The 27,798-nt window shown below is 44.6% G+C and overlaps 1 protein-coding gene across 2 annotated transcripts in view; it reads right to left on the reverse strand.

Annotated features, from left to right (window-relative positions):
- Positions 1–27,798, reverse strand: part of GABRB3 (gamma-aminobutyric acid type A receptor subunit beta3) — a 1,175,948-nt gene that overhangs the window by 101,573 nt on the left and 1,046,577 nt on the right. For both annotated transcript variants that reach the window (XM_086934180.1, XM_086934181.1), the window contains one exon: positions 14,514–14,666. In XM_086934180.1, coding sequence (XP_086790306.1) covers positions 14,514–14,666 — 153 coding nt within the window. The remainder of the gene's footprint in view (positions 1–14,513; positions 14,667–27,798) is intronic.

The raw sequence follows: 27,798 nt of genomic DNA on the forward strand, positions 1-27,798 counted from the left end.
CTGACTCCTGCTGATGCCTGGCAGATCCCCGTCCGGATTCCCCGCGAAGCACCGACCTGACCGTGAGCTTCTGTCAGTCGTCTTCGCCATCGTAGGGGATCGCATGTGCTCAATCCTTGCCTTAGCCCCTCCTTGGGTCTCCGCTGTGCCCTCTCCGCAGTGTGCGCTCGGACCTCTCTCCGTCCTCGGTCCACCTCAGGAAGCCATCATTGCCCCCGTTGCTATGAGGACCCCGGGAACATGTCTATTCACCGGTCCTTGTCGTCAACAGCGTCGCACCACTTCCGTCCTTGCTATCTGCTAGTGGTGACCCAGTACGCCCACCTATCCGCCGTCCGACCTCCTCGGATCACTGTGCCCGTGTTCCCGGGCTGGGGGTCACTCTCAGCAGCGCCGCTGGACCGTGTGCCGGTGTAGGCCTGAGGTGCCCCTGTCGTGTGAGGCCGGTCACAGCCCGTGCTCCCCCGGTCCCTGAGCACCTGAGCGCGCTGCCCTCAAACCTTGAGTCCTGGCAGTCTCTCCTATTGCCTGACCAGGGTCTTCGACCAGGTCCGGGTCTCCCAGTTCCCCCGATCGGCGTCCTCCTCCTGATGCACCAGGGGGTCTGGGGGGGCGGCCGCTCCCTTCCCGCTCCTCTCCCGCTCTATAGGTCGTGACCTGGGGCCGTGGGCCCGCAACCCACCGCGCCTCACTGCCACCAAGGGACCAGCCAAGTCTGCGGGGTGGTTGTTGACCGTGGAGCAGGCAGGCCGCTCACTCGGGCGCACCCCAGCGAGTCCTAGTCCTCCGGGCGGGCTCAATCTCGGGGCCACTCCTCCCTCTGGCCGCTGTGCATCCGTGCTCCAGGGCGCTCGCCCACCACCTCTCCCTTCGCCGCTGCCAGCCCCTCACCTGCCCTCCTCCGGTGGCCGGGTCTATGTTTGCTCAGTCCGCTGCGGGGGTTCGGCTCGCTCCAGCCGTAGGCCGCATCCCCGGCCTTGCGTACTAGCCCCACGTCGGCTGTGTCGCTCTGGTGCCGCTGCCAGCTTCTTCCGACCGCGCCCCCGGCTCGGGGTCTTGCCCGAGGCTCCACTAGCGCCTCACTAATTCAGCCGAGACGGTTGCCGCACTCTGGTCTGCCGCGGCCGGGGTCTCAAGGCCTCCTCGTCCGCCCGAAGGCATCCGCCCCAGGCCCCTCCTCCGCTCCGCTCCGGTTTCCGCTCGGCCGCCGGCGCTCCGCTGCCGCGGTCTCGACGCCTGGCTGGGTCTCTTGGCGAGCCGAGGGTGCTTCTTCGTCTCCGCTGCAATTTGAGCAGCAGATCGGGGTGAGATCCGTGCAATATCGCGGCTTAGGGGCTCAAGGCCGGGAGAGCTCGCGAAGAGTGCGACCGCTCACTCCGCCATCTTGGCCACGCCCCCATGACTACGTTTTAATTACAATGAGCTACCACAGAAGGGAGTGGGCTTCAGCTCATTTGCATTTCTGTATTGTCACCCAGTGAGGGACCTCTCAGTCTTGTCAAGGAGGGGTGGAAGCAAATGCCCAAGACCCCTCCCCCCAGGATGTGCTTAGCTACATGCTAGCCCTCAGGATCCAGATAGCCAAATTCTGGAAGACCACTTCTGAGAACTTGGTGGTTAGCCAAGCCAGGAGGTAATAAAACAATGGTATGACTAAGCAGCTACCATGGTGGAATTCCAGCCTGAACAAAAAGTTTGGGTGAATGAGCCAGTAGAGCCCGGGGCAATCCAGGACCACCTTTGAGGTGGTGGAGAGGAAAGGAGAGTTCACCTACCTGGTGGAACTCAGGACCCCCTGAAACCCCTTAAGGGTACCACATCTCAACCACCTCAAGCCAAACTATCAGAGGCTGAGGTCACCATGTTGCTGGTGACAGATAATGGAGAGGAGAATGAGAGTGAACCTCTCTCGGATCTCCTATCCTCCAAAGAGAAGGATGGGTTAGGCGAGGATGTCAATCTCAACCCTAACCCCAGAGCAGCAGAGAGACTGTTGTCAGTTACTGGAACAATTTGCCTCCCTATTCTCTCCTACCCTTGGGATTACACATCCGTGAACCCATGGTATTGATACTGGGGACAGCCTGCCTGTAGAAAACAACATTTACAGAATGTCTGACAAGGTGAGGGCCAGCATCAAAGCAGAAATCACTAAGATGCTGGCATTCCGGTCATTGTGATTCAGGAGTGGCCAGTGCAGGTAAGAGCGGTGGGGTGGGGGGAGTCGACAGACGACAACGAGGTAAACCAGCGCTGCGTGACGCATCCTCAGTGCAGGCCCTCACCTCTCTTGTTGACGGCAGCCTTGATGACAACGTCAGACTCCGCACTGCAGCTCCTTGGAACTGATGCTGCGATTTGGCTGCGCGACGCATCCTTGATGCCAGAATTTGGATCGCAAGTCGTTGTTGGGGAGGTCCTAGACGACAACACAGGACTTCGTCGCACCAAAGAACTGGAGGATAGTTTTGGGTGTGTAATGCATCTTTGACGTGGATACTAACAGTGTTTCGCAAACTACGATTTTAGGCACTTTGTTCAGTGGACCAAACTGGGTACCTCTAGCCGAACAGCGCTTCATTGCGATCAGCCTAAACTTGTGACTGTGTCCTGGTCTGGTGCAACCAGCTATCCAGTTGGTGCTTTGTGCTTTTTTGTGCGATTTTCCCTAAAAATTTTCAAATTCTTCGGTTCTACTGATTGGATTTTCATTGTTTTCATCTTGTTTTATTTATTAAAAAATTCTATTCTGGTGTGGGATTCTTTTTGTGTTGTGGTTTCACTTTATTAGTTTTAAGTGTTACACAAATACTTTCCACATTGCCTCTAATTTGATCCTAAATGCTCTGTTCCAAGCTACCGGAGGGTTGAACACACGTTAATTTAGAGCTGGCTTGTGCCTCACCCTGACAGGGCTTGTGGTTACTGCTTGACCAAGGCTCACACCCCAGTCAACCAACAACTCCACTTCTTACATGCCCCAAATCTGTTAGTAGTAGGGATTCTTTGGTTATGGGATGAGACCAAAACGTTTCTCAAATTACTACTCACATTCATCTAAATTTTTGTGTCGCTCACTGTCATTCCCTAATGCTCAGAATCAATTGCCCTTTTTAAGCTCTTATTTCATGGGGATGCAGCACCATGTTCCATTCCATTTGCGCAGGCCAAGAAACCAATTTTATATCATTTACAGGCCTTTCTAGAAGAAATTAATTGCATCTTTGATTGACTTTCGGTTATACAAGCAGTTGATAAAAAACTGATGGATCTTAACCAGGGTAAATATTGGACATGGTCCTTTCTGCAAGGTCATCCTCAAACTTTTTGGTTTTGCCCACCACTTTTTGCTGAATTCGTTTTATCTGGCCTTCATATTCTGCACACCATACCACTGCTGAAGTGATTATGCTCAATGCTCAAAGCTCGATAACTTTGGCTTATACCCAATTGCCATATTTAATTTGCTTATAAGTCCCTAGTAAAGTGTGCCCAGGGTCTGTAAATTAAATGCCACTAGTAGGCCTGCACAACTGATTGTGTCACCGACTTAAGTAACCCTTTAACATGTCTCAGGCCTGCCATTGTAGAGCCTGTTTGTGCAGTTTTAAACTGCAGTTTCAACCTTACAAAATGCGCCGTTTGCCAGGACCAAAGCTTCCTTTTTGATACATATAAGAGGGAACAATATGACACACTAATCATTGCAGGTGATTTTAACACCATTTTTGATCCACTCGATAACAATGGCTACTCCCTTAATGATGCAGAGGATGAGGAATGGGGTTTTCCTGCATTATATATTCAGCCTGTGAAACGGTGAACAGAAGTAGCTTACCAATTACTCTCATTAACCCTTTCATAATGACTGAGGGCGTTTAATGGTTGTACCTAGTCTGATGTGCAAGCACTTTCTACTTTTAATCGCTCCGGTTAAATCAGTAGGATTAACTATATATTGATTACTCTCCCTTTATGGAGATCTGTAGTGGATATGAAGATTGTCAAAAGGTATGACTGTGACCATAATGACATCCACTGTACACTGTTTGACTTAATTACCCATCAGTAGGTTGTCCAACTTTCACTTTCTACAAGTCTGAATCCATCAAATAACAGGCGTAGAATCAAATGGGCTAAAATAGCTGTTAAACCGGATATTAGGGCTGGCATGAACAGGGCCCTTTCAGATGCTTTAGTGAAACTAGATTGCCCTGTGACACAGCAGGATAAAATCTATGTGGGTCCTATCATACATAGAAAACCTTTCAACTTCATAGGTGAGTGCTTTCTGTGCAATCCCCTTGGGGGTACATCGTTAGTAAAACTAGCTCCTTCAAGATATATTAAGGCTGCAGTTCAGTGAAAAATCAGTTACCCCAACTACTGGAAAGTGGTAGTGTAGATGAAATCAGACTAAAAAGAATATAAGCAGGTCGAGGTTAAAGCATGCAGTAACGGGGATAACCAGATTTTGGAGGAATTATATAATGCAGCAAGGATACTTGGAAATTCTGGTGACTGATAGCAAATGGGGGGCAAAGTGGCATACACCTCATAGCAAATTAGATTTCCTCCAAGACTTGGCATAATCACTTTTCTGATTTCCTCCAAGACTTGGCATAAGAACTTCTCTGATTTCTTTGGCACATCCTCTGGGAGGGATGTAGACGTTTGTGTGCCCTCAGATTCAGGTTCACATGTAATTATCTCTCATTTAACTTTAGAGCTAATCTAAACTGTGTATGGGATTAAAAGCACTGCCCTTGGCAAAGCGGCTGGGCCTGATGGGGTCCCAGGAGACCTTTTTTGTTCAGATCTAGAGAACTGATCTACCTACATAAACAGACTGTCCAATATAATACTTGAGGGTTTGGAAATCCCCAGTTGCTGGAAAACAGCAGAGATAGTTACAGTCTATAAAATCCGCTCTAGGGACTCACTCAAACTACAGAAGGTCATCTAGAGACAGATGTTGAACAAACTGGACTTCTGGATAGAAGAGCATGAATCCCCACTGAACCTGCAAACAGGTTTTAGGAGAGACATTAGTACTATTGACCAAGTCTTTAGACTACTGACCTTTTACTGGATGACAGTTGTCTTATAGAAATCACACATATATCTAGTACTTGTGCTTTCAATCTGGTCCCTTGTCACAAACTTTGGGAGGTATTGAAGCAGATTGAGGTCCGCCCTGATTTGCTGAATATTCGTATGTGTCTGCAATAATATACATATGCGCAAGTACGTTGAGGACCCTAGGGTGAGCTAATATATTGCACAGGTACATATACAAGAATACGTCAAGGATGAGTACTTGCTCCAACCTTATTCTTTCTTTACCTTAATAACGTGGTAGCTTATCTTGAGGACTCCAAGAATGCTGCACCAAGGATCGCTACCTCAGTAGGCTTGCAGATCCAGGTGAATCGATTTGTGGCCTTCATTCCTGTTCGTGAGTTGGGGAGAAACCACACTAAAACTAAATGTATGACTATTATGCCCCAAAGATCATTCAGAGGGTCCATCACTCTTGAGAGAAGTAGTCTAGACACAGTAACCTCTTTCGACTACTTTGGAATAAGGTTAAATAGGAACATGCTTTAAACTACTTACGTTGAAAAAAGCAGTCTGAATTTATGCCAACACCTGTCTCAAATATTAAGGCTGTACCAGGCTTTAAAAATATGGCAGATCTCACCTCCATCAAAGGTTTAAAGTATTAAGGACACCTCTACACTTTTCCTGTTCAACTCGGTAGTGGAGGAAAATAAAACGTGTGACTTGGCACCCCTAACAGGCTGGAATCACCCACCATGCCCTGTGCAAACTTAGTTTGACTAGTTTTGGACCGAAGGTCCGGGGCTACCCGAGCAGCAGCTGAACACACACTCGGGATCTCCTGATTAAGAGACTACAACAGGGCAGGGGGATCTCTGAGGAAAAAAGCAGCCCGCTGAGAGAAACCCGAATCAAGCCTCCAGCCGTTGAGTGGCTTCGCTGTGCTCCAGATCAAAGAATCTTGTACCAAATGGGGGTGCGGAGCTCAAAACGTCCAATAGGTCAAAGTAAATAGAAAAGTAACTTCTTTATTTGAAAAATGTTTCTTACATAGATCATTAAGTTTAGACAATCTAAACTGGACTGTTTTGAGCTGCGGACCCCCATTTGGTACACAACTTTCCAATATTTACTCACACATTTTTTAAGAGGGGTTATTGATCTCTGGAGCTGTGACATAAAGTCCAAATGTGCTTTCTTAGAATTACCCAAAGTCACCTCATTCTCTCCAATCAGCGCCTCTTTCTTAGGTTTCCTCCTGGATATGATGGACCATTAGACTGACCGACGGACAGTAAACCCATCATTTTCGCCTTTGCACGGCCCCATGTGGCAATCAGGGAAATAGCCACTTGAGGGCCCAAGGTATTAGGTCTTGACTCTTGTGTTATATACTGAGGGTCCATCTCTAACCGTTGCACTAAAGCCCCCGTAACTACTGATTGATCATGCCATTTAAAGGATACTAGGTGGGGTATGAGTGACAAGGGTGGCCAGATGATCTTCCACCTAGGTTATTTCTTCCATGAGCACTCCCACTGCATTTTTAAGGAAGGTTTACATTGTGCTTTGTCCCTTATTAATAGCACCGCCTTTGGGTTTCCCAGTCTCAATTCAGGAGATCCCCTGGAATCCAGGTGCCTACAATTTAACCTGACATCAGCAAATAAGCCAATCAGAGGAAAAGTACTCACTGCTCCAACGATGTTAGGGGAGTGGCCCAGCCCAGCCTCTTCCAAGCATTGACAGGCCCGGGCAGGACCCGCGTGCGTACCACGCAGCGGGGCACCCACGCACTTATGTAGCGCTTATCCACAACTGCTGGTGAGCAAACCTATGATTATGGGACTGGTAGACCCCGGAGGGTGCGTTCCACAATGGCCCAATCCCTCAGTGCAGCAAAACACAACAAGGTGCCCAATGTGAAAAGCAGACACCTCCCTGAGTCTGGGGTCAAAGTGGGTGATTGATGTAGTGGCCGCAAACTATGACAATAACAGATGCCAGGTAGCTCCTCTCCATCGCACCAGTGGGGCACTCACACATTTATATAGCGCTAATCCAAAATAGCTGGTGAGCAATCACAGGATTATGAGACTAGTCCCCAGTGATCGCATCCCGCAATGGCCAAATTTACCAGTGTAACAAGAAACAACGAAGGGCTGGCTCTAATCAGTAAGGCTGAGCCAAACACTTAACCGACAAAATAGAAATGCCAGTACTGATATACATAATAACAAAAAAACCAATAACCACCAGAGACCTGAGCAAACGATCAGAAATGGGGATTACTATTAATAGTATTTTTATTCAAAAGTATTTACAACATATATCTCAACTTTTGATTCTTTGATACACAAAAAGTTTTTACAAAAACACGTGGGACATAAGGGTATTAGCCAAACATTCAACCATTCATTCTAGATTCAGGCATATCACAAGCAATCAACATGTATACATACTTGGGGAGAAAAAAGGGGTTGAAGGAAAAACATTAAGAACAAATACCAAAGTCTACAAATATTTTCAAAAACATTTAAACTAGCTGTTTTGTGGGTACATTCTTATATTTCTACAAGATCATTTCGAGTTTGGGATTGATGTTATGAAGTAATTTACAACAATATGCTCGGGGTACAAAAAATGGTGACCAAGCGCTTTTGTAGACTGGTGAGGTGGGGCCTACGCGTTTCGAATCCCACTGAAGTCGTAGGGGATTCTCTTCAGGGCCTTGAGAATTCCTGTAAAGGATGAAAATAGAAAAAGGAAAAAGAACAAGCATAAGTGGCGCAGAAATGGGACAGTTTATTTGGTAGTTATCATACAAACATGTCCCACATCAAGTGAACTGCCAAGCGATACAAGCAACCAGTGGTTCAAACGGTGTTATGATTGGACTGGAAAATTATCACTACATCCATACTAACGATTGGAAGATGGAGCCCTTCATATTGGAGGAAAAAATGCTGCTAACAGGTACTAGACTGGCGTTGAGCAAACTACAACAAGGGGGAGATTTTCAGGCAGCTGTTGGTTTACTCACCTTTACTCAATAAAAGGACAAAGTCCTTATGGTAATTGTCCACGTGTTGTGCCACTGCGCTAGAGCGTACAAAAAAACTACCTGCAATAAAAAGAAAATTCTTTTAGACTCATGCGTCCAATTGGCGAAATCTCCTAAATAAGGAGGGAGGCGCTATATGGGCGAGGGGTCATATGCACTTACCCCTAAGTTCTATTTCTTTTGCTTCGGGGCTTCTATTTGTACTGACTGTAAGTAGAAGGCGGATTGAACAGTGGAAGAAGCGGTCTCGTAGCTGATTAATTGAAGAGGAGAACTCGTTTTAAAACCAAGAGGTACTAAAGAAAAAAAGAAAGAGAAATGAAGCAAAACACGCCTGAGTGGGCTGGCCTAGGCGAAGTGGTTCAAAAGCGGTTACAGAAAGTGTTTACCTATCAAGCGTGGTGCCTTGTTCCTTTAAATGTGTAGAACCGCAGCGTATAATACTTAGCGGCCGGAATCTAGTCCTGAGCTCTGCAATTGTCTGAAGAAGAAGAAGGAATACAAGTGAGCGTTGCAGAACGGAAAAAATGAATGCAGGCAAATGCAGCGTGAGCCTAAGAACCTCACCTGGGCAGTACAACAGATTATGAAGTGCCCGTTTTAGATGATATAAGACTCGGTGTCATTGGAGCTCCTGGCGGATGATTCACGTAACTAGTACAAAAAACAAACATCTGAAGTTAAAAACAGAAGCTGGGAGATTTATGAGAGGAAAGAATGAAACCCACCAACAGCGGGGAAACGCTTACTTGAATATGCAATTACGGCTCCATGTTCATTGAAAGCCGATATCGATGTCCTTTCAACGGAAGTAAAAGGAGGCTATATGATCAAAAAGAAACCCATAGAGTTAAGCGCTATTGGAAACGCTGAGAGAACAAAGCTGACAATTAACAGCGGGGGACGCGATACTTACTAATGAGTCGGGATGGCTGCACGTAAAGGTGGCGTCTCAGTCAGCACTAATTACTTCGCGCATGAGTAAAGAAGCGCGTGAATAGGAGGAGCCAATAAGGTCCCAAAAGAACTTATAATCTTTGAAAAGACTGTGTTATCTGCTATCTTGGCAATGGAAAAAGTCAAGAAATGTGTCAAATTCAATACTACTAAAGACCAAATGTCTGCATTAACCAACTTAAGAAATGACAATTCGGTGATAATAAAGCAAGCCGACAAAGGCGGGGCGATAGTAGTGTGGGATGCCAATGACTACACTACTGAGGTAATGAGACAGTTGGAGGACCCTAGCTGTTATCGCAAAATAGAGAAGATCCCACCCAAGACCTACAAAACGAACTCTTTGCCTTGATTCAAGAAGGTTTTGAACAAGGGTTTGTTGGACCAAAGGAAGTGGAATATCTGCAGATTAAACATCCCAAAATACCTATGTTCTATGTACTACCTAAGCTCCACAAAAATCAAAACCATCCACCTGGCAGACCCATTGTGGCAGGATGTGGTTCTCTGCTTGAACCGATTGCAAAATATGTGGACTGCTTCTTAAAAGAGTTGATGAGTCAGGTGGCCTCCTATTTACAGGATACCACCGAATTAATCAATAAGTTGGAGAATGTCAACTTTTGCGAAGGGACGGACACACTGGTCACTCTTGATGTGACGTCCCTGTATACTCAGATCCCCCAGGACGAAGCGGTGGCAGTACTGAAATTTTTTCTAGATTTGAGACCTAGGCCGACGCGAGTCCCCACTTAGTTTCTAGTTGATCTTGCATCCTTTGCATTAAGAAAAAATTACTTTTGCTTTAACAATGAGTTTTACTATCAAGTCAAAGGGGTGGCAATGGGCTGCCCTTTTGCACCGGAGCTGGCAGTACTTTTTATGTATGAAGATACCTACATACATAACAATAATCCATTCAGTCAGCATATAGGTATATGGCTCCGCTTCATCGATGACGTTTTTATAGTGTGGACAGGAGACAGCAACAACTTGTCCCTGTTCCACCAATGGCTGAACGCGAGAACACCAGATATACAGTTCAGCCCACACTCCACCACCCGTATTCCATTTCTGGATATTGAGGTATTCCCCAAAGAAGGCATATTAGCTACCACATTGTTTATAAAACCGACTGACCGTAATAAAGCTTTATTGTTTGATAGTAACCACCCGAGGAGTCTCAGAGAGAATCTGCCTTACGGCCAGTTTCTGCGGGTACGCAGAAACTGCACGTACAATGAAGACTACCAACACCATGCAGGGAACTTGATATCCAAATTATGTGACCGGGGGTATCCAAAAAAGTTGGTAAAAACCTGCATGAAGAGGGCTAAGTACACCCCCAGAGAGACACTCCTAGAGCGAAAAGAGAAATCTAAGCTACAACGCCAAGTGTGTGTTACAACATTCTGCCCAAATGCCAACCAACTCAAACGTGTCATCACACAAAATTGGCATTTGGTTAAAAATCTAGAGGTGAGTCTAAAACAACTTCCTCTATTCGCCTTTAAAAAGGAGAACAGTGTGGCTAATTATGTGATAAGAGCAGCCATGCCAACTAAGACACAGCCTACATTGCGTCATCTAATGGGGATGCCCCCAATTACAGGTCACCACAGATGTGGTACTTGTCTATGCTGCGACTCTACATTAGAAGGGTCGCTATTTCAACACAATGGAGTCTCTTGGAAGCACAATGCTTTCAGTAACTGCAAATCCAAATTTGTAGTATACGGCATAAAGTGCCCTTGCAATTGCCTTTATATAGGGAAAACTAACCAAGAAGTACGCCAGCGAATTTGTCAACATAAGTCAAGACTGAAAAGAAAAGTTGAAAATGCGCCTCTAGTTAATCATTGGACACGGATGCAACACCAAATTGGAGACTTACGGTGGACAGTAATATCAAAAGTCGAAAAAGACCCACGCGGAGGCGATTGGAACCTCAAATTGTCCAAGAGAGAGGCATTGCTTATTGTCAAATTTGACACAGCAATGTCTGGCTTGAACGAATTGAGTGAAATCTTTAAATTATGAGGACGCTGCAGGTCCGTATGACTGCCACCGCTTGTTTATCCGGCAATATTTGGATTTTTCCTCATCCTGACACACGCTTTGCTGCTTCCAAATAGACTGAACCCGTCTTTTTCCACTTCTTTAGGGCACACTACGCCCCCCCCCCCCCTCCCCCGGGCGCTCTATCTTGAATACCACCTGATTCTATAAGACTAGGACTATCGCTTTGATACACGCTTTTTGATCTTGTTTTCTACTGCTTCAATGGCCTACCACGCCCCTTTCTGGGCGTTACTCCGTTAATTCTCCCCCTGTAAAAAGACCTCCTCCTATTCACGCGCTTCTTGACCTATGCGCGAAGTGATTAGTGCTGACTGAGACGCCACCTTTACTTGAGGCCATCCCGACTCATTAGTAAGTATCGCATCCCCCGCTGTTAATTGTCAGCTTTGTTCTCTCAGCGTTTCCAATAGCGCTTAACTCTATGGGCTTCTTTTTGATCATATAGCCTCCTTTTACTTCCGTTGAAAGGACATCGATATCGGCTTTCAATGAACATGGAGCCGTAATTGCATATTCAAGTAAGCGTTTCCCCGCTGTTGGTGGGTTTCATTCTTTCCTCTCATAAATCTCCCAGCTTCTGTTTTTAACTTTAGATGTTTGTTTTTTGTACTAGTTACGTGAATCATCCGCCAGGAGCTCCAATGACACCGAGTCTTATATCATCTAAAACGGGCACTTCATAATCTGTTGTACTGCCCAGGTGAGGTTCTTAGGCTCACGCTGCATTTGCTTTCATTCATTTTTTCCGTTCTGCAACGCTCACTTGTATTACTTCTTCTTCTTCAGACAATTGCAGAGCTCGGGGCTAGATTACGGCCGCTAAGTATTATACGCTGCGGTTCTACACATTTGAAGGAACAAGGCACCACGCTTGATAGGTAAACACTTTCTGTAACCGCTTTTGAACCACTTCGCCTAGGCCAGCCCACTCAGGCGTGTTTTGCTTCATTTCTCTTTCTTTTTTTCTTTAGTACCCCTTGGTTTTAAAACGAGTTCTTCTCTTCAACTAATCATCTACGAGACCGCTTCTTCCACTGTTCAATCCGCCTTCTACTTACAGTCAGTACAAATAGAAGCCCCGAAGCAAAAGAAATAGGACTTAGGGGTAAGTGCATATGACCGCTCTCCCATATAGCGCCTCCCTCCTTATTTAGGAGATTTCGCCAATTGGACGCATTAGTCTAAAAGAATTTTCTTTTTATTGCAGGTAGTTTTTTTGTACGCTCTAGCGCAGTGGCACAACACGTGGACAATTACCATAAGGACTTTGTCCTTTTATTGAGTAAAGGTGAGTAAACCAACAGCTGCCTGAAAATCTCCCCCTTGTTGTAGTTTGCTCAACGCCAGTCTAGTACCTGTTAGCAGCATTTTTTCCTCCAATATGAAGGGCTCCATCTTCCAATCGTTAGTATGGATGTAGTGATAATTTTCTAGTCCAATCATAACACCGTTTGAACCACTGGTTGCTTGTATCGCTTGGCAGTTCACTTGATGTGGGACATGTTTGTATGATAACTACCAAATAAACGGTCCCATTTCTGCGCCACTTATGCTTGTTCTTTTTCCTTTTTCTATTTTCATCCTTTACAGGAATTTTCAAGTCCCTGAAGAGAATCCCCTTCGACTTCAGTGGGATTCGAAACGCGTAGGCCCCACCTCACCAGTCTACAAAAGCGCTTGGTCACCATTTTTTGTACCCCGAGCATATTGTTGTACATTACTTTATAACATCAATCCCAAACTCGAAATGATCTTGTAGAAATATAAGAATGTACCCACAAAACAGCTAGTTTATATGTTTTTGAAAATATTTGTAGACTTTGGTATTTGTTCTTAATGTTTTTCCTTCAACCCCTTTTTTCTCCCCAAGTATGTATACATGTTGATTGCTTGTGATATTCCTGAATCTAGAATGAATGGTCGAATGTTTGGCTAATACCCTTATGTCCCACATGTTTTTGTCAAAACTTTTTGTGTATCAAAGAATCAAAAGTTGAGATATATGTTGTAAATACTTTTGAATAAAAATACTATTAATAGTAATCCCCATTTCTGATCGTTTGCTCAGGTCTCTGGTGGTTATTGTTTTTTTTGTAATTATGTATATCAGTACTGGCATTTCTATTTTGTTGGTTACAAATTTACCAGTGTAGCAAAACACAACGTGGCGCCCTAAGTGAAAAGCAGACACCTTCCAGGGGTCAAAGTGGGTGTTTGATGTAGTGGCCCCAAACGATGAAAATAACAGACACCAAGCAGCTCCTCTCCCTCCTGAATATGTGGTCGATATGTTTCAGCCATGTACGAATCACTAAATTGTCATTCTTTGTCAGCATGAAAAAAGTCCTTCAGGTTGTCCAGAATGGACAGTTAGGTGGGCTTTGTAAAAGGTTTCATTCTCATAAGAAAACCTACTCCCCTCAATTTGCATGTGATCAGTTATTTAGCAAACATCCAATACATTCTCAAAACCAGAATGATTCAAACCATGGGCACTGTGCGACATGTTGGCAGTCAAAGGAACAGTGCTGCAACACCTTTGCTGACGAGCGTGCTATTGACGTGTTGTTATTTACTTTCTTCCATGCACAAAGAACAGCCACTTTCACTCCTTTTTCCATCAATCTGAATGGACCAAAATCATTCAACCCTTTTTAGAATTACCAGTCTCGATTAAACAGCATTTTTGAAAGCAAAGTGAATGTGGGAAACATTAATATCCATTTTGCAAATTGTAGCCCTGCACCAGCCTCCTATACACAACAAAGGCACCTGGGTGGAAACAAAGCTGGTTCACAACTATCTTCAGGTTTGCTCCTCTATAAGCCTGCACGTGTGTAACCAGAAAGCCATTAGATTTCTGAGTCCTGCTGTACCACATTCTTTACAACAGAGAAAGTTGCATCGTGGGAAAGGTTAAGCATTTTCATTGAGAATCCTTAAAAACATGCCGAAAGCAATACTATGCCTTACTAAGAGTCAGACCTCAAATTAATCCCACTTGTAGCAAATCTCTCCAACCTTCTGCATACTCTCCTTTTCTTCGCCATGAACAGTTCCATCTTCTGTCTATCGCCTTTGCAACCATCTATTGTTTTTTTCGAGGAGCCACATTAAAAAGACAGTTTCATGTTCCTCATATTTTTCTTTTACTTCTCTGTAGTTCCTTTTTTTAACACAACAATGTAGAAATATTTTTTGTTCAAGCGATGCCTTTGTTTGCAATTACTGCTGGATGACATTAAGCAACCTAACTAAACTCAAGCTGGCATACATGTTCAGGTACATCTTTTGTCAATTTTAGGATTACCATACTTTGCTATAACCTAAAACATGTTTTACATACCTAGAGCAACTCTTGCTGCGGATGCGTCATAATTGATCCAGAATGACACCCAGGATAGAATTGTAATCAGAATAGTCGGCATGTAGGTTTGAAGGATAAAATACCCAATATTTCTTTTCAATTTAAAGCTCAATGAAAGTCTTGGATAGGCACCTAGAAACATAGGTAGAAAAGGAACAGAATATGTTTAGTATAGAATATAGGTGCATGTCATTGATTTTTGTGTGCGCTTTAAAGAAACAATCTTTAGGACTGTAATCTTCAACAGAGGATACAATAAAGGGCGCAAAACTACTGTATTGTGGAAAGCAAATGAAATACTGAACAAGGAAATAAGGTATATTTACCAATGTATTTAATTTATAAGATTACTGGCATCATAATAGTTTTCATGTAAAAGTTTCCAAACAACTGTTCACATAAAGTTAAAGCCAAGTAGATTTTTCAAAGAATAAAGTAACTTTTAAAGTGTCTTCATTACTCCTAATCCAGTGACTCTTTCCCATTATAAACCTGTTGACATCCAACCAGATAGTCCTTATTATATTTTTCCCTGCACTGGTGGTGAGCAAACTGCATACCAATAAACACACATACCCTGCAGTAACACCCCACAAGTACTGTGCAGTTACAAGTTAATCCAGATAAGATAACATGAGGGACCTAATTATTCTGAGTCAAAACTCATATGGTATTCAGTTTTCCGATGGGAATAACAATTACATTTACCACCTTCTGTCAGCAGGCGGTCAATAAGATCAGGGGCCATCTGTGGGTCAGAGAGGGCACCGGGGGCAGGTGAGGCAGGTAGAGCCTTCTTTGCTCTTGGGGAGAGCCATGTAGGTGCTGGGCTATGCCTGCAGCCCAAGGCAATTGCAAGTTTACCAGGTTGTTTTTCAGGTCGGTAAAATTGAGCATGGTGTTCCCACACCCAGGAAATTTGGGTCAGGTATAATCTGCCGGGTATTATCCCATCAGGGGATGACACTCCCCAAACGTATAATTGAGGTCATAGTGGTGGGTGAAGAAGCTACTTTTATAGGTGCTTAACCTCTCTAGCAAGGAAGACATCATGTTCAGGTCCTCTGCGATACCTTCACAGTGTAAAGGACGCAAATATCAAGTTCTCCCAGTCATTCTCCTTTCAATGTGTTCCGTACATGGGGCACAGATCAGATCCCAGAGCACTAATTCCAATGGGAGAAGTACTATTGGAAAAGAGAAATGTTCCCCTTTTCAATGGTACCTCTCTCGACTGTCTCTCTAAATGGAAGGTACCACAGGAGGGCGATCCACTACCAGAGAACTACCGCCCAGACCACCAGGGAGGTGAAAGAGTGGCACCCACATTGCAAGGGCCATTGCTCTCCCCCACCCATCCAGGTCCGCAACAGTCTTTCTACTCCCTTGGAATGGACAGATTGGGGTGTTATATAAAAAAGGAATGGTGGGTGGCCATGGCCCATCTTGGCACAGGGCTGCAACACCCTACTCCTTAAAGGCCATAAACTCTTTCTGCTCACTGGAATGAAAGACCTTTGCCACCGTGATGGACAGCGATCCGTCCACCAAAGTAAAAATCAGGTGCTATATTTCTTTGGGAAAACCATAAGTGATATACACAAATTAGCCTCACTGAATTGAGACTTTTGGGGCTGATTTGGAGTGGGGCAGATGGTGGAGTACAATTTTCACAAACCTGACAGTCAACCCGCTCCATTTTGAGTCAGGTGGACTGTCATTTTTCTGACAGCAGTGCCCCTGCGGGCTCCACTTTCAGAAACCTTACACGGCAGTCCATCAGAGATATGGTTGTCTTCGTAGGTGAATCACTCTGTCTACTCTATTTTGACAGAAAAGTCTGACGTTTTTTGTTTTCAGTTCAGACTGCCAGAGCAACTGAAAACCAGAGAAGTTATCTCCATGCCTTGGTAAAATAATGCTAGGGTGACAGGGTCATTTAGTTTTTGTTTGTCTAAAACAAACTCCTACTTTGGAATGTAGGGGCTGCTCACCAAACGTTAAGTGCCTAGGTGGCAACTCCTCTGAAGGCACACACAGCTCTGTAGGTCTGGCAGCGATCTCTAAACAAGGTGGGTGGTAGCCCATTCAGTTTGGAGGAGAAAAGACCTCAGTCACCCTGACAGACAGCAGGCCACCCGCCAAGGTAATAATCAGGCCTATTGCCTACTTTTCAGAAATGTATAATTTTCCAGGTTCATCCATGGGTTTCACACCTCTTTCCACAACAATCAACAAACAGGTAGAAACGGCAAGGACAGAAAATCGTGATTACCATTTAGAAAACTGCCAAAACTGTGGTGATTTTTTTTAAACAAATCTGACTGTTCCTGAAATCTGGAAAGAGGGTTATTATGGATTTGTTAGAAATAATACTCATACTTATTTCCCATTTTTCAAAAAACAATTTTGATACATTTTGGCTATTTCTCAATTCCCTCCCGAGGAATCCATAAACTCAGGACAGCGTACTCTGGTGAACACCTCAGCCTGCAGCCTCTTTTTAAAATGGTTTTGTCAAAACTGTAGGGCAAATCCTAACCATAAGATGGCCGCCCCTCTTGAGTTGACCCAATACAGATCAATAGGTGGGCCATCTTACCAATACAACTCAATAGGTAGGCCATTTTATGTTTAGGACTTTCACTTGAAACCGGACAAATACTTTTTCAGAAATCAATGTCAACCAGTCAAAGTAGTTTGCAGTATCTGTATTCCACAAGGCAGATATAGCATGCAAGCACCACATACAGCAAATACTACCAGTCAACACATTTTTGTACTACAATACCAAAACAGGCTGAAATACAAAATAATGTACAAAGCTGTGAGACCAGAAACAGAAGGCAGACTCAGATGAACACCACCACAATCAGCAACCTTTTATCAAATGATTTCATGGCTTTCATATGGACTCATGTGCAAGTTCTGATCTTAAGATACCCACATCATTGACTTATACTGCAATACCACAACAGTGGGAGTAGGTAGAAATACAAAACCTCAAGTGGGCATACTGAAGTCACATGGATAAGAGTGGGCCATGGGTTCTTTCTGATCTTCTAAAGAAACTTCAGAATCAGTCAGGTTGAGGAAAAGCACACCAGAAACATCACCATTCATTCTAACATCAGGCTGGCTCCTAGTTATGTGAGCTACCCATGCATGTAAATTGATCACATCTGGAGTTCAAATGAGTTGCAAAATCATGTATTGGTTTCTAACCACAAGTCTCGAAGGTGGGTTGAGGATTTACCAGATAATTTCCAACTAAACAAGCCTGCTCAGGCTCTGCACTCTGGGTTTTGTAGCCCTGCAAAGTGACGACTAAAAGGAACACACCTTGTAGCAACACCCAATTCCACAAAGACACTGCCAGCTGACAAAGTTGCATGCAGTGAGGGCTCCTTATTTCAAGGCATAAAATACTTTTGGTGTTGTCAGAGTGGACTAACCATACTTATATCAGATTTAGCATGAATGGATTTCAAACCAAAAAGACTGACTTCAGCTTTAACACATTTAAGTGCAGATATATATATGTTCTGTCCCACAAAGCACTGATGCTGAAAGCTCTCTGCAATGTGACCTCACCTAAATGCAGAAGAGTAAAAAGGGCTTGGGAACATGTCACTAACATCCCAAAGTCAGGAGTAGGAATGGATGAACTAGGCTAAACTTCAACTACACATCCTGCAGCCTGTCCCATTAATCTGCCGTATGGAGTTATAGAGAATGAATTTGGAGGATGAAATAGGGTATCTTCTCTATGCAGTCCATATGTAGCACAAGAAGCTTCTGGAGCAACCAGGCTGCTGCAGTGTCCTTTTTGAAATAGTGACCACTCTGTGGCAGATGGTCAATACCCTTCATGGGAGAGAGAAAGCCTATGCCCGGATTAAAACAAGAATTGCCCCAATAAACTGAATTTTCTTGGATGGAACAATAGACAACCTAGGCATGTAAAGGTGTGAGTGGACTCTGCATTTTCCCTTGACATGCTTGGTTTCGTGTTTTTCCGAGGACATGAACCAAAGATGACCATATGGACTATTCTCTGTAAGGGAAAGGGAGATCTGAGGAACAGCGCTGGGCGAGTTTTCTATTATCCCTGAATGAAATGTATATACTTGGTTGAGATATTTGTCCCTCTGGTGAAAATTATGTTTCTGCATGAAGGCTGACACCAAAGCTAGGATCGTGGAAACAACAGAGGGCAGCTTTGAGATCAAATGGAATCGTCCTGTGCTGATAGTGTAATAAAAACAGGGAGAACGTTCTGATTCTACGTTCTTTCCGTATGGGTAAGTGGAAACAGGCATCCAGAAGACCATTACAGCAACACCAGTTGTTGCTTTGATTGTTTGCCACTACCGAAGTTTAAGTAAACATTTTCAACTTTGACAGCAGGAGCAAATTATTTTGATAATAAATATTCATGATGGGTTACAGCCCTACACCATTTCACTTATGAGGACATGAGAAAAGTACCACTGCCCAATTTCTTGGAGCATGACCGGCTTAATTGTTCCAACAAGGAGAGCCTCGCCTGGTAGAAAATTGGCAGTGACCGCCGTTAGCATGAGCTGAAGCCATTTCGTTCACGGCAGCCATTTTAGTTAGCCATGAGCTCGCCACGTGCTTTTCCGTCTTCACTGTTGTCTGCCCTTGTATTCTGTTGGAGTCATCAAGTATAGTTAACTGTTTCAGCACTGAGTTAGAGCCTTGCGCATGCTCGGAACAATGTGTAGTCGCTAGTATACACCTGGTATAATTGTAACTGTCAGACTATTTTAGCTAATGTCAGCAGTTGTGTAGCTCCTCCCACCTTGTTGACCAAGCAGTTCTCTTTTGACCATATATGTACATATGACTATTCTCATGAACACTTGTACCGCCTCCTTTTGAGCTTCCATGCTTACTCTGCAGAATTTTGGTATAAAGGCGCCACAGCTTCTGTATTCTGTGTGCTGCCTCTTACATTGCCTGAGGGGTGTGTACAGACGTAGTTCCACCTCAAGAGGTTTAATAAATTCTCTGTTTAATATTGCAGCTTCCGTGCCAATTTCTTCTTTGTTAGTCTGAAGGACTAGTGCTATAAGAAAGGCGAACCCCTGCACCAGTGCGCTTACTAAGGCCCATCCCACACCTGGGGTGCCACCTAGGCAGAGGAAGCACGAATGGTTAAGGCCATGGTAGCTTAAGAGTACAACCATTTACTTTTCAAGGAAGGACCATGTCTGTGGTAGTCAGGGTTCAGATGTGGCAGTGGAGTGAAATACTCCCATTTCCCAGTGGAACGGAATGAGTCTCTTGTGAGGGTGCAGAGGAAGATGACTGTTCCATCGGAAAGTCACATGAACATCTTGGGCTAGGGTGTGACAATGGAGATGATTTAGTCTTCACCTTGAATCTCCTCACTGGCTCTCCCTCGCTGGAATGGATGCATTCTTAACAGCAAGGCTATCCTAGGTACACTGAATACTTTTGATAGCACACAGAGTTATTTAAGCTTCGTTTTGGTAGATATGATTTAAGCTCCACCTCCTTAGACCAAGGCATAGTCTAGTACAGAAAGGAATATCATTTTAATTAGCATTCACCTCATAGGGAAGGCAGATTGATTCTAAGTTAACTATCAACAATACCAGAGTTTCAGAGCTGTATTCACATGTATGTAACTTTCTTCTGCTCCAACACTGGCTCTTCAGTAGTTTAACACAAATTGAAAACAGTAAGCAGAAGCAGTTACTTGGGAAGGAGGAATTTTGATGCTTCACGAAAAGGGATGTCTTCTAAGGAGTTGCAACTCTCCACAGAAGGGATTAGTTTGCCTTCTGATAACATAAGTTCACACAGTAAACAATACATTTGGCTATACAGGGAGGCTTGTTGGAAAAAGCATATGCTTAAAGCAGTTGGCTTGAATGTCCAAATGCGTCAGTCCGCTCTACACAATGTTGCTGAACGTTTTTATATCAAGCTATGAAATTTTAGCTCTGCAGTCATTTATGGATTTTTACAGAGCACAGATAATATGAAAATAGGTTGCTACCTTGGGAACGAATCTTGGGTTTGTCACTAACACGCCACAAGCACATGCCTGAATGTTGCTGATTATTTTAGAAGATGTTAAAATAATGCAGCCTTTAAACTTTGCATGATTGTGAAGCTTCAATGAAATAGTGTCTTCTACATGACTTATCTTACTTATGTCTCAGTTTTAGCTTTACTTTCAAGATGGTGGTGCATGGCAAATTTATGTAGTGTCACAAATTTGCAAATCTTCTGATCTACCTTGGCCGTACTGTAGCCAGTCGAAAAAACGTTGATTCTCTCAGGAACAGAAAGGGATTTCCTGTTTTCTCATACAGGAAATGTTTGTCTGGCTAATCCATGATTGAGTAAGGTTTACCCCTTGTTGGAAAGACCATAATCTACAAAAAACTGAACGTCTAAATTCTCTTGTTCTGCATACATATTATCCAGCTTTAGTACCCCACTTAGTACTTTACAAACTTTGTAAAAGTCTTAACATAGGTGAGTGCCTAAATCTCATTGACCCTTTTGGGAGATGTGTAACATACTGAAAAAGGTGCTTTGCAAAATAAAATTATAGCTTAACAAATGTAGAGCAGATCAAATTGTGACATGATTGTCTTTATCTCATTTTTTTCATTACCTGATACAAAGAATCGCAGCTCATACAAAGACGCATAAAATCTGTTAAACAATTAGAAAATACATCGAAACAAGTGCTAAAAAGTGAAGGATCCCAAATCAAATTTTAGTACATAAACACTCAAACATTTACTTTAAACTGATGACATCCTAAGTCATTGTGCCAACTTTATTCAATAAGGCAGTATCTGATTCAGAAAAATATCCAGGGTTAATTCTCATTTTTAAGATATTAAAGACAAAATATCTTCCTATTGTTCGACAGAAGACTTCCCTTCATAGATTGTTGAAGAATTTCTTGTTTGTTTCTGATTAATACATTCTGATGAAAGCTATGAAAGCTATGCTTGATTGATGTTTGGAAAGGCTTGTGCATTTTCTCGAGTTACTAGACATAGCTGGGGTAAGCAGGGGATCTCCATGACAGCCATCATAGATCAAGCAATCTGGGCTGCTAGGAGAAGCAGAGAAATGTATTGAATCAGAGAATTTAGAATGCTTTCCCCAGCGTCTGTACTTGAATTTAAAATGTTCTTATTGGCCATGTTTCATTTGTAAACATGGCCACAACAAGTCTTTTAGCAACTTCAGATAGGTTTTACAGTTGTTTTATTAATTATTTTTAAATGTTTATTTGGATTTTCAATATTACAGGGTCATCCTAATCGCAGTGCATGGCAATATAAGTAAATCGGCTTACTGTGTAACTTATATAAATTGGATAGGATTCCTACATGCAGTTGTAGTAAATACACATCATATTTTTGAGGACTACATGCATTAGGTTGGTACTTCAATACACTATAAACAAGCACTGGCGTTGCCAATAGGTCTCGCAGTAGGAAAGTTGGAGCTATTGGTTTTGTAAATGACAAAGCCCTTTATGTTTTTAAAATGAAAAAAAAAATAAAAGGCATTGTTATTTGCAATTGTAATGGTTCCAACTTTCCTACTGAGAGACCTATTGGCAACGTGAGTGGTGTTGCATGTTTGAGTGGCGTTGCGTGTGTGAGTGGCGTTGCATGTGTGATTGGCGTTGCGTGTGTGAGTGGCGTTGCGTGTGTGAGTGGCGTTGCATGTGTGAGTGGCGTTGCGTGTGTGAGTGGCGTTGCATGTGTGAGTGGCGTTGCATGTGTGAGTGGCGTTGCATGTGTGAGTGGCGTTGCATGTGTGAGTGGCGTTGCATGTGTGAGTGGCGTTGCGTGTGTGAGTGGCGTTGCGTGGGTGAGTGGCGTTGCGTGTGTGAGTGGTGTTGCGTGGGTGAGTGGCGTTGCATGTGTGAGTGGCGTTGCGTGGATGAGTGGCGTTGCGTGGATGAGTGGGGTTGCGTGGATGAGTGGGGTTGCGTGGATGAGTGGGGTTGCGTGGATGAGTGGGGTTGCGTGGATGAGTGGGGTTGCTTGGGTGAGTGGCGTTGCGTGGGTGAGTGTGGTGTTGCGTGGGTGATAGTGGGCTTGCGTGGGTGATTTCCCTTTTAATGAATATTTATTTTTTTAATCATGGTGAGCTGGCCACAGACATGTAGCCCCTAAGCACCGACCATACCCTTGTATATAACCCCCAGCAATTAAGGTTGTTGCAGGGTTAGAAACAACTCATGCAGCATAAACACAGGCAGGGCAAAACAGTGATTTCACAGCAGAATCGGCAGTCTGAAAACCGTAGCAAGGCACAGGATTTGGGGGACGGGCAAGCAATGAAGAGACAGGAAACAAATTAAATGGGGGAGGGGGGGCAGGAACGATTGGAAAGCTCGCAGAGGAGGAGAGATAAAAGCTGCAAATGCAGTAATAGAGTGATAGATAGCAAATACAACTTTGCTCAGGGTACTTTATCAATAAAATAAATATTCATCTAAAAAAGTTTGATTGCAAAGCGTCCTGTCCAGCTTAATGAGTGCGTGTTGCAAGCTGGTCAATGATGCCACAGAAAGGGCTTAAAAGTTTCCCCTCTTCTAGGTAAGGACATGGATGGCTGCGCACTCTATGCACGGGGAAGGGTGGGTTGAGGGAAATGTTGCATTCGTGCTCGGAGGGTGGGGGAGGGCTCAACACCAATCCGGAAGGTGAGAGCGCTCACTTTGAAGCTCCGTGGGCTCCTGTGGTGACCTCAAACCAAACAAGGAGGGGAAAAAATGGTGTGCCTGCAGAAATGTTGTGTGGGGCTAAAAAAATTGTAAACAACTTAAATCTCCGGTTTTAAAGTGAATTTATTAAATTAACGTGAATACCTACAAAGTGGCCTTTATTTTATTATTTGCAATCCAGGCTTACTTTAAAAAAAAATCCTGATGCAATGCGAGTTTGCTTGATATGATAAAGGTGTAATATCAAACAGATTTAAAATGCTACACAAACAAAACAACTTTATGTAGTATTCTGCAGGCCTTCGCCTTCACAACAGATTACCAACGCATCGCATGCAGCTACGCCCTGCCACACAAGTGAGAAGCCGAGTCATACGTGTCCTTCCATTTACAACAGACAAATGCCGACCAAGTGCCATCTTATAAATACTTGATCATTTTTAAATAATTCAGGCTTCCATCAGGGGTCATTTTACTTATTACATAAATTATTTACACGATAATTAGGAGAATGTACAATAGAAAATCTTAATCTAATTGTTCACTTTAGAGTATTTGCGGGCAGAGACTGTGGCGCTGTTGAGATGGCTGTGGTAGTCGTGGGTAGGCTGTGAGTAGTAGCGTTGGAGGGTGAGGGGAGAACTTGGGCTTCGGTGGTGGGGAGACGCTGGGGGCAGGAGAAGACGAGAGCGGGGTTAGTGGAAAGTGGGAGCGATGGTTTTGGTGCAGGGGTTGGAGAAGTTTATTATTCTAGTTTGCTTTGTCGCAAATCGTGTGTCTCATGCCAACGATAAATCAAGCGTGGGCTTCATTTTAAAGCAGTATTAGTTCACCCCGATGCATTTTGAGCCTAGGCTGGCTCTTCTTCAGGGCGTCATAAGTCTGAAGAAACAAAGGAACGTGTGTCAGTAAACTTTGGCAGGAGACCGAGGCTGGTGTATCAAACGAGGGTTAAACGGAGGAATGTGCTGCATGCATATGGGCGTGTTAAAGAAGGTAATGCGAGTGCTTGCATACTGGGGTCAGCGGGAAAATGAAAGAGCAGTAAACTTGAGGAAATACAGCGCAATGGTGATGGGAATAGATGAGAATTGGGAGTAAGGCGTCATGCTGGGGGTTATCATGAAATATGTGAACGTTATGTACAAAATGAGTGAGCGAGGGGTGGTGCTCGCGAAGTGCAGGAGTTAGCTTGCAGGAAAAACAAAACTTACTGCGGAGTGAGCTAGGTGTCGAAAACAGTAAAGGGACGTGGCTTACCGAAAAACACGGGTCTGCTGCTTAAGTTAGAAGATGCTCCGGACCGCCAAGGGTGACGCCCGGTGAAGTGGTGAATGTGGGCGGCAGAGTTAGGTACGTAGATATAGAAACGGGACCAAAAGACGTTCGGATGTGAGTCGGGCTGACGTGATCAAAAGGGAAAACGGACGGTCTGCCAAGAGTGGAAGGGTTGAGAAAGGAACTACACGGAAAGACTTGCACTGGTTCCTGGGAGGCCAGAAGGATCAATATCTTGAAGACCCATGTACCCCCTGCATGACATAATGTGGCATTACCTGACTTGAACAAAATGGGTGGAGAAGTGGTGGGGTGTGCGATGAGAGCGAAAGTGGGGTTGGTAGGAGAGGGGGTCGGGTGGCGAGATGTATCGAGCGCCAAGAAGCAGTGGTTAGGAGAGGTGGTGGAAGAAGAGCAAAGCAGAAGCCATGTGACGGAGCTGGGTTGTGTTGTTGGGACAGGCTCGGCAGTGCGGCAAGGCTGTGATTGCGTGGAGAGAGAGGGGAGGTGCTGGTGTGGGAGGTGCTGGTGTGGGAGGAGTACTGCTAGGGAAAGGCTGTGATTGCGTGGAGAGAGAGGGGAGGTGCTGGTGTGGGAGGGGGGAGGTGCTGGTGTGGGAGAGGGCAAGGCAGTGTTTGCGGGGAGAGAGAGGGGAGGTGCTGGTGTGGGAGGGGGGAGTTGCTGGTGTGGGAGGAGTGCTGCTAGGGGAGGAGAAGCCTGATGCCGGATGGGGGCGGGAGAGCCTGGGAATGCGAGAGGCTGGGCTGGGCTTGCATGCGATGCGCGTGCATGTACACGTGAACTGCATGAAAACCGCAGCGGGGCTGAAAGCCCTTAGTTTGACGATGTTTTCGCCACTTGAATTCTTGCTCCGCTCGAAGCGCTTGCGCACATCGATAGGTCGCGAGACCTAAAAAGAAGCTTAGCCAGCATATTTACATTGCAGAGATAGGCTTATTGGCATTCATTAGGGAACGAGAGCAATCTTCCTGATCATCTGTGGGTAACCTATTCATATAATAATCTAGGGGTTCCTAAAAGTCTTTTGCCCTATGTGACAAGGGTACAGCTGCTTAATTCTTACCCACCTGGTCAGTGCAAAAAACCATATCTCTGATCCAGTTGTTATATGAGGGAGCTCTTACACACGACGTTTTCCTAGGAATATAAGTCTTATATCCAAGTAGTGCCATTAGTGTAGTGGTTGGGATTCATATCTTCATCATTTGCATGATATTATTGCCAATTAATACCATAATAATAATAATTAATAATATTGTCAACTTTTATCAATGGACCTGGACTCAGTGCAGCTCCGTGCTAGGTGGATGAAGTCTGCATTTAATGTTAGGCTTTTAGTGCACTAGGATACAATTTGACCATGCTAGCAGGTGTGTACTAATACTGATGTAGGATTTTGTTTTAGCTTATGGGTAATAGTGAATGGAGTGGGACGTACCTGGCTACAACAATAATTCCAGCTTTTATACTCTAACGCCAATCCTAGGCTGCCTTCCTATTTCTGACAAGCTTCGTGCAACACCTGGAGTCTATTGTCACCTGCTACTGCGTATATGAATGACGTCCACTTCTTGCTATTGTTCTTTTTTATCAATTTAGTGAACACTGCAAATTCCCCGGGTGCATAATGAAAAGATGGCTCAACCCTTTGAGTGTGTGCCATAGTCGGAAAAAAAATATCAACAATTTAAAAATAAAAATGTTTAATCATATTTATCATACTAAACACATGTACAAACAGTACGGTAGCTACAATACTTATATGCAACCTCCACATTGTGCAATGCCCATCTGAAATGAGCCTGAAGGCATATAACACTTAGTTTGAAAGTCCAAGGGGCCACTGCTAGACCTATCTCACTCCCAGCCTTAGATGTAACACCTCCGCCTGCCAAATGCAGCCCAGCTCATGCCCCTTCATCCTTATTAGACCACTTATCTCAGTTTTTTGCAAACTTCTGGGGGCAGCTTCGCCCCTTTTATATATCTGCTTCTCTGATCGCTGTTACCACCTATATTGGCTTCACAGTCCCTCAGCTTCAGCAGTATTGAACTGCCCCAAAGTTGCAACACATCCCTTTGGCCACTACCAGTGACACAATGAACAATAATAGCATATTTCGTCCAGAGTGACGTCTCCGCCATATGTCCAGGCAGACGAGACAGGGAGTAAGCACCAATGCCTCCGTTATCACCCCTGAGAGCCTACCCTGGACCCCCTCCAAGGAAGGTCACACCTGCAGGCATCCCCAAAGCATGTGCATCAGTTTACCCTGCAGCCTGCAGTCACACAGGCACCGATTCAAATCAGACATCCTCATCAACCGGAGATTTGTCATCGTAAAATATGCCCCATGTAGCAGCTGGAGTACCCAAAACCCCGTCCAAATGGCCACCTGCCCGGGATACTTGCACACCGCCCTCTACTCGTCATCCTCCAAGCAACCCAGAGCCAACGCTCCTAAAGCCACCTAGAGGGGCCTGACAATTGTTGAGCAGTGTAGAGTATAAGTGAGAGACAGCATGCCTGCAAAGAGGGGCAGCCAACACACAATAATCCATTGGGCTCTTGTCCTCCAGCTCCCATGGACAGGGTACCCTCTTCGCAGGATAGACCTAATCTGGAGGTAGCGCAAAAATGGGTCCTGCATGTCCACAAAAGAAAGCTAGTTCTTACCTCTCAGAGGTCCCACAACTTCAAAATGCCAATTAAGTCCCACCGCTTGTAGCCTGACACCCTGCGGAGGTCCTCCAATGCCCCCGAGTCCCACAGTGGCGTCTTCAAAGTTAACTGGCCCGCCTAGGCCGTTCTGTGCATTGCCCTACACCACTTCCACACCACCGAGGCTGTCGACCCTCGGCGTGTCATGACCTTTCCCGCGCTATAAAGCCAACGTGTGAACTCAAATGGCTCCAAGAAGTGTTTGTCTGCCAACAGGGCCCGCTCCCCCCTCCTCCCCAGTTCTCAAACATCCAATCATTAATCAATAGCAGGCGAGCCACCCAATAATAGAGCTGCAGCTGCAGGTCCGGAAGAGCAATACCTCTATCTGCTGGGCGCCATGTCAGTGTCCCCAACGCTATCCTCGGCACACCCCAATCGCAGAGGAGGGTCCGAACATCTGACTCAATCACCCACAAAAATGATCTGGAACTTCAAACAGTGAATTTTGCACTATATAAATAACTTTGGGAAAT

Source organism: Lissotriton vulgaris, chromosome 8, assembly GCF_964263255.1.
Source record: "Lissotriton vulgaris chromosome 8, aLisVul1.2, whole genome shotgun sequence".
Classification (NCBI taxonomy): Eukaryota; Metazoa; Chordata; class Amphibia; order Caudata; family Salamandridae; genus Lissotriton; species Lissotriton vulgaris.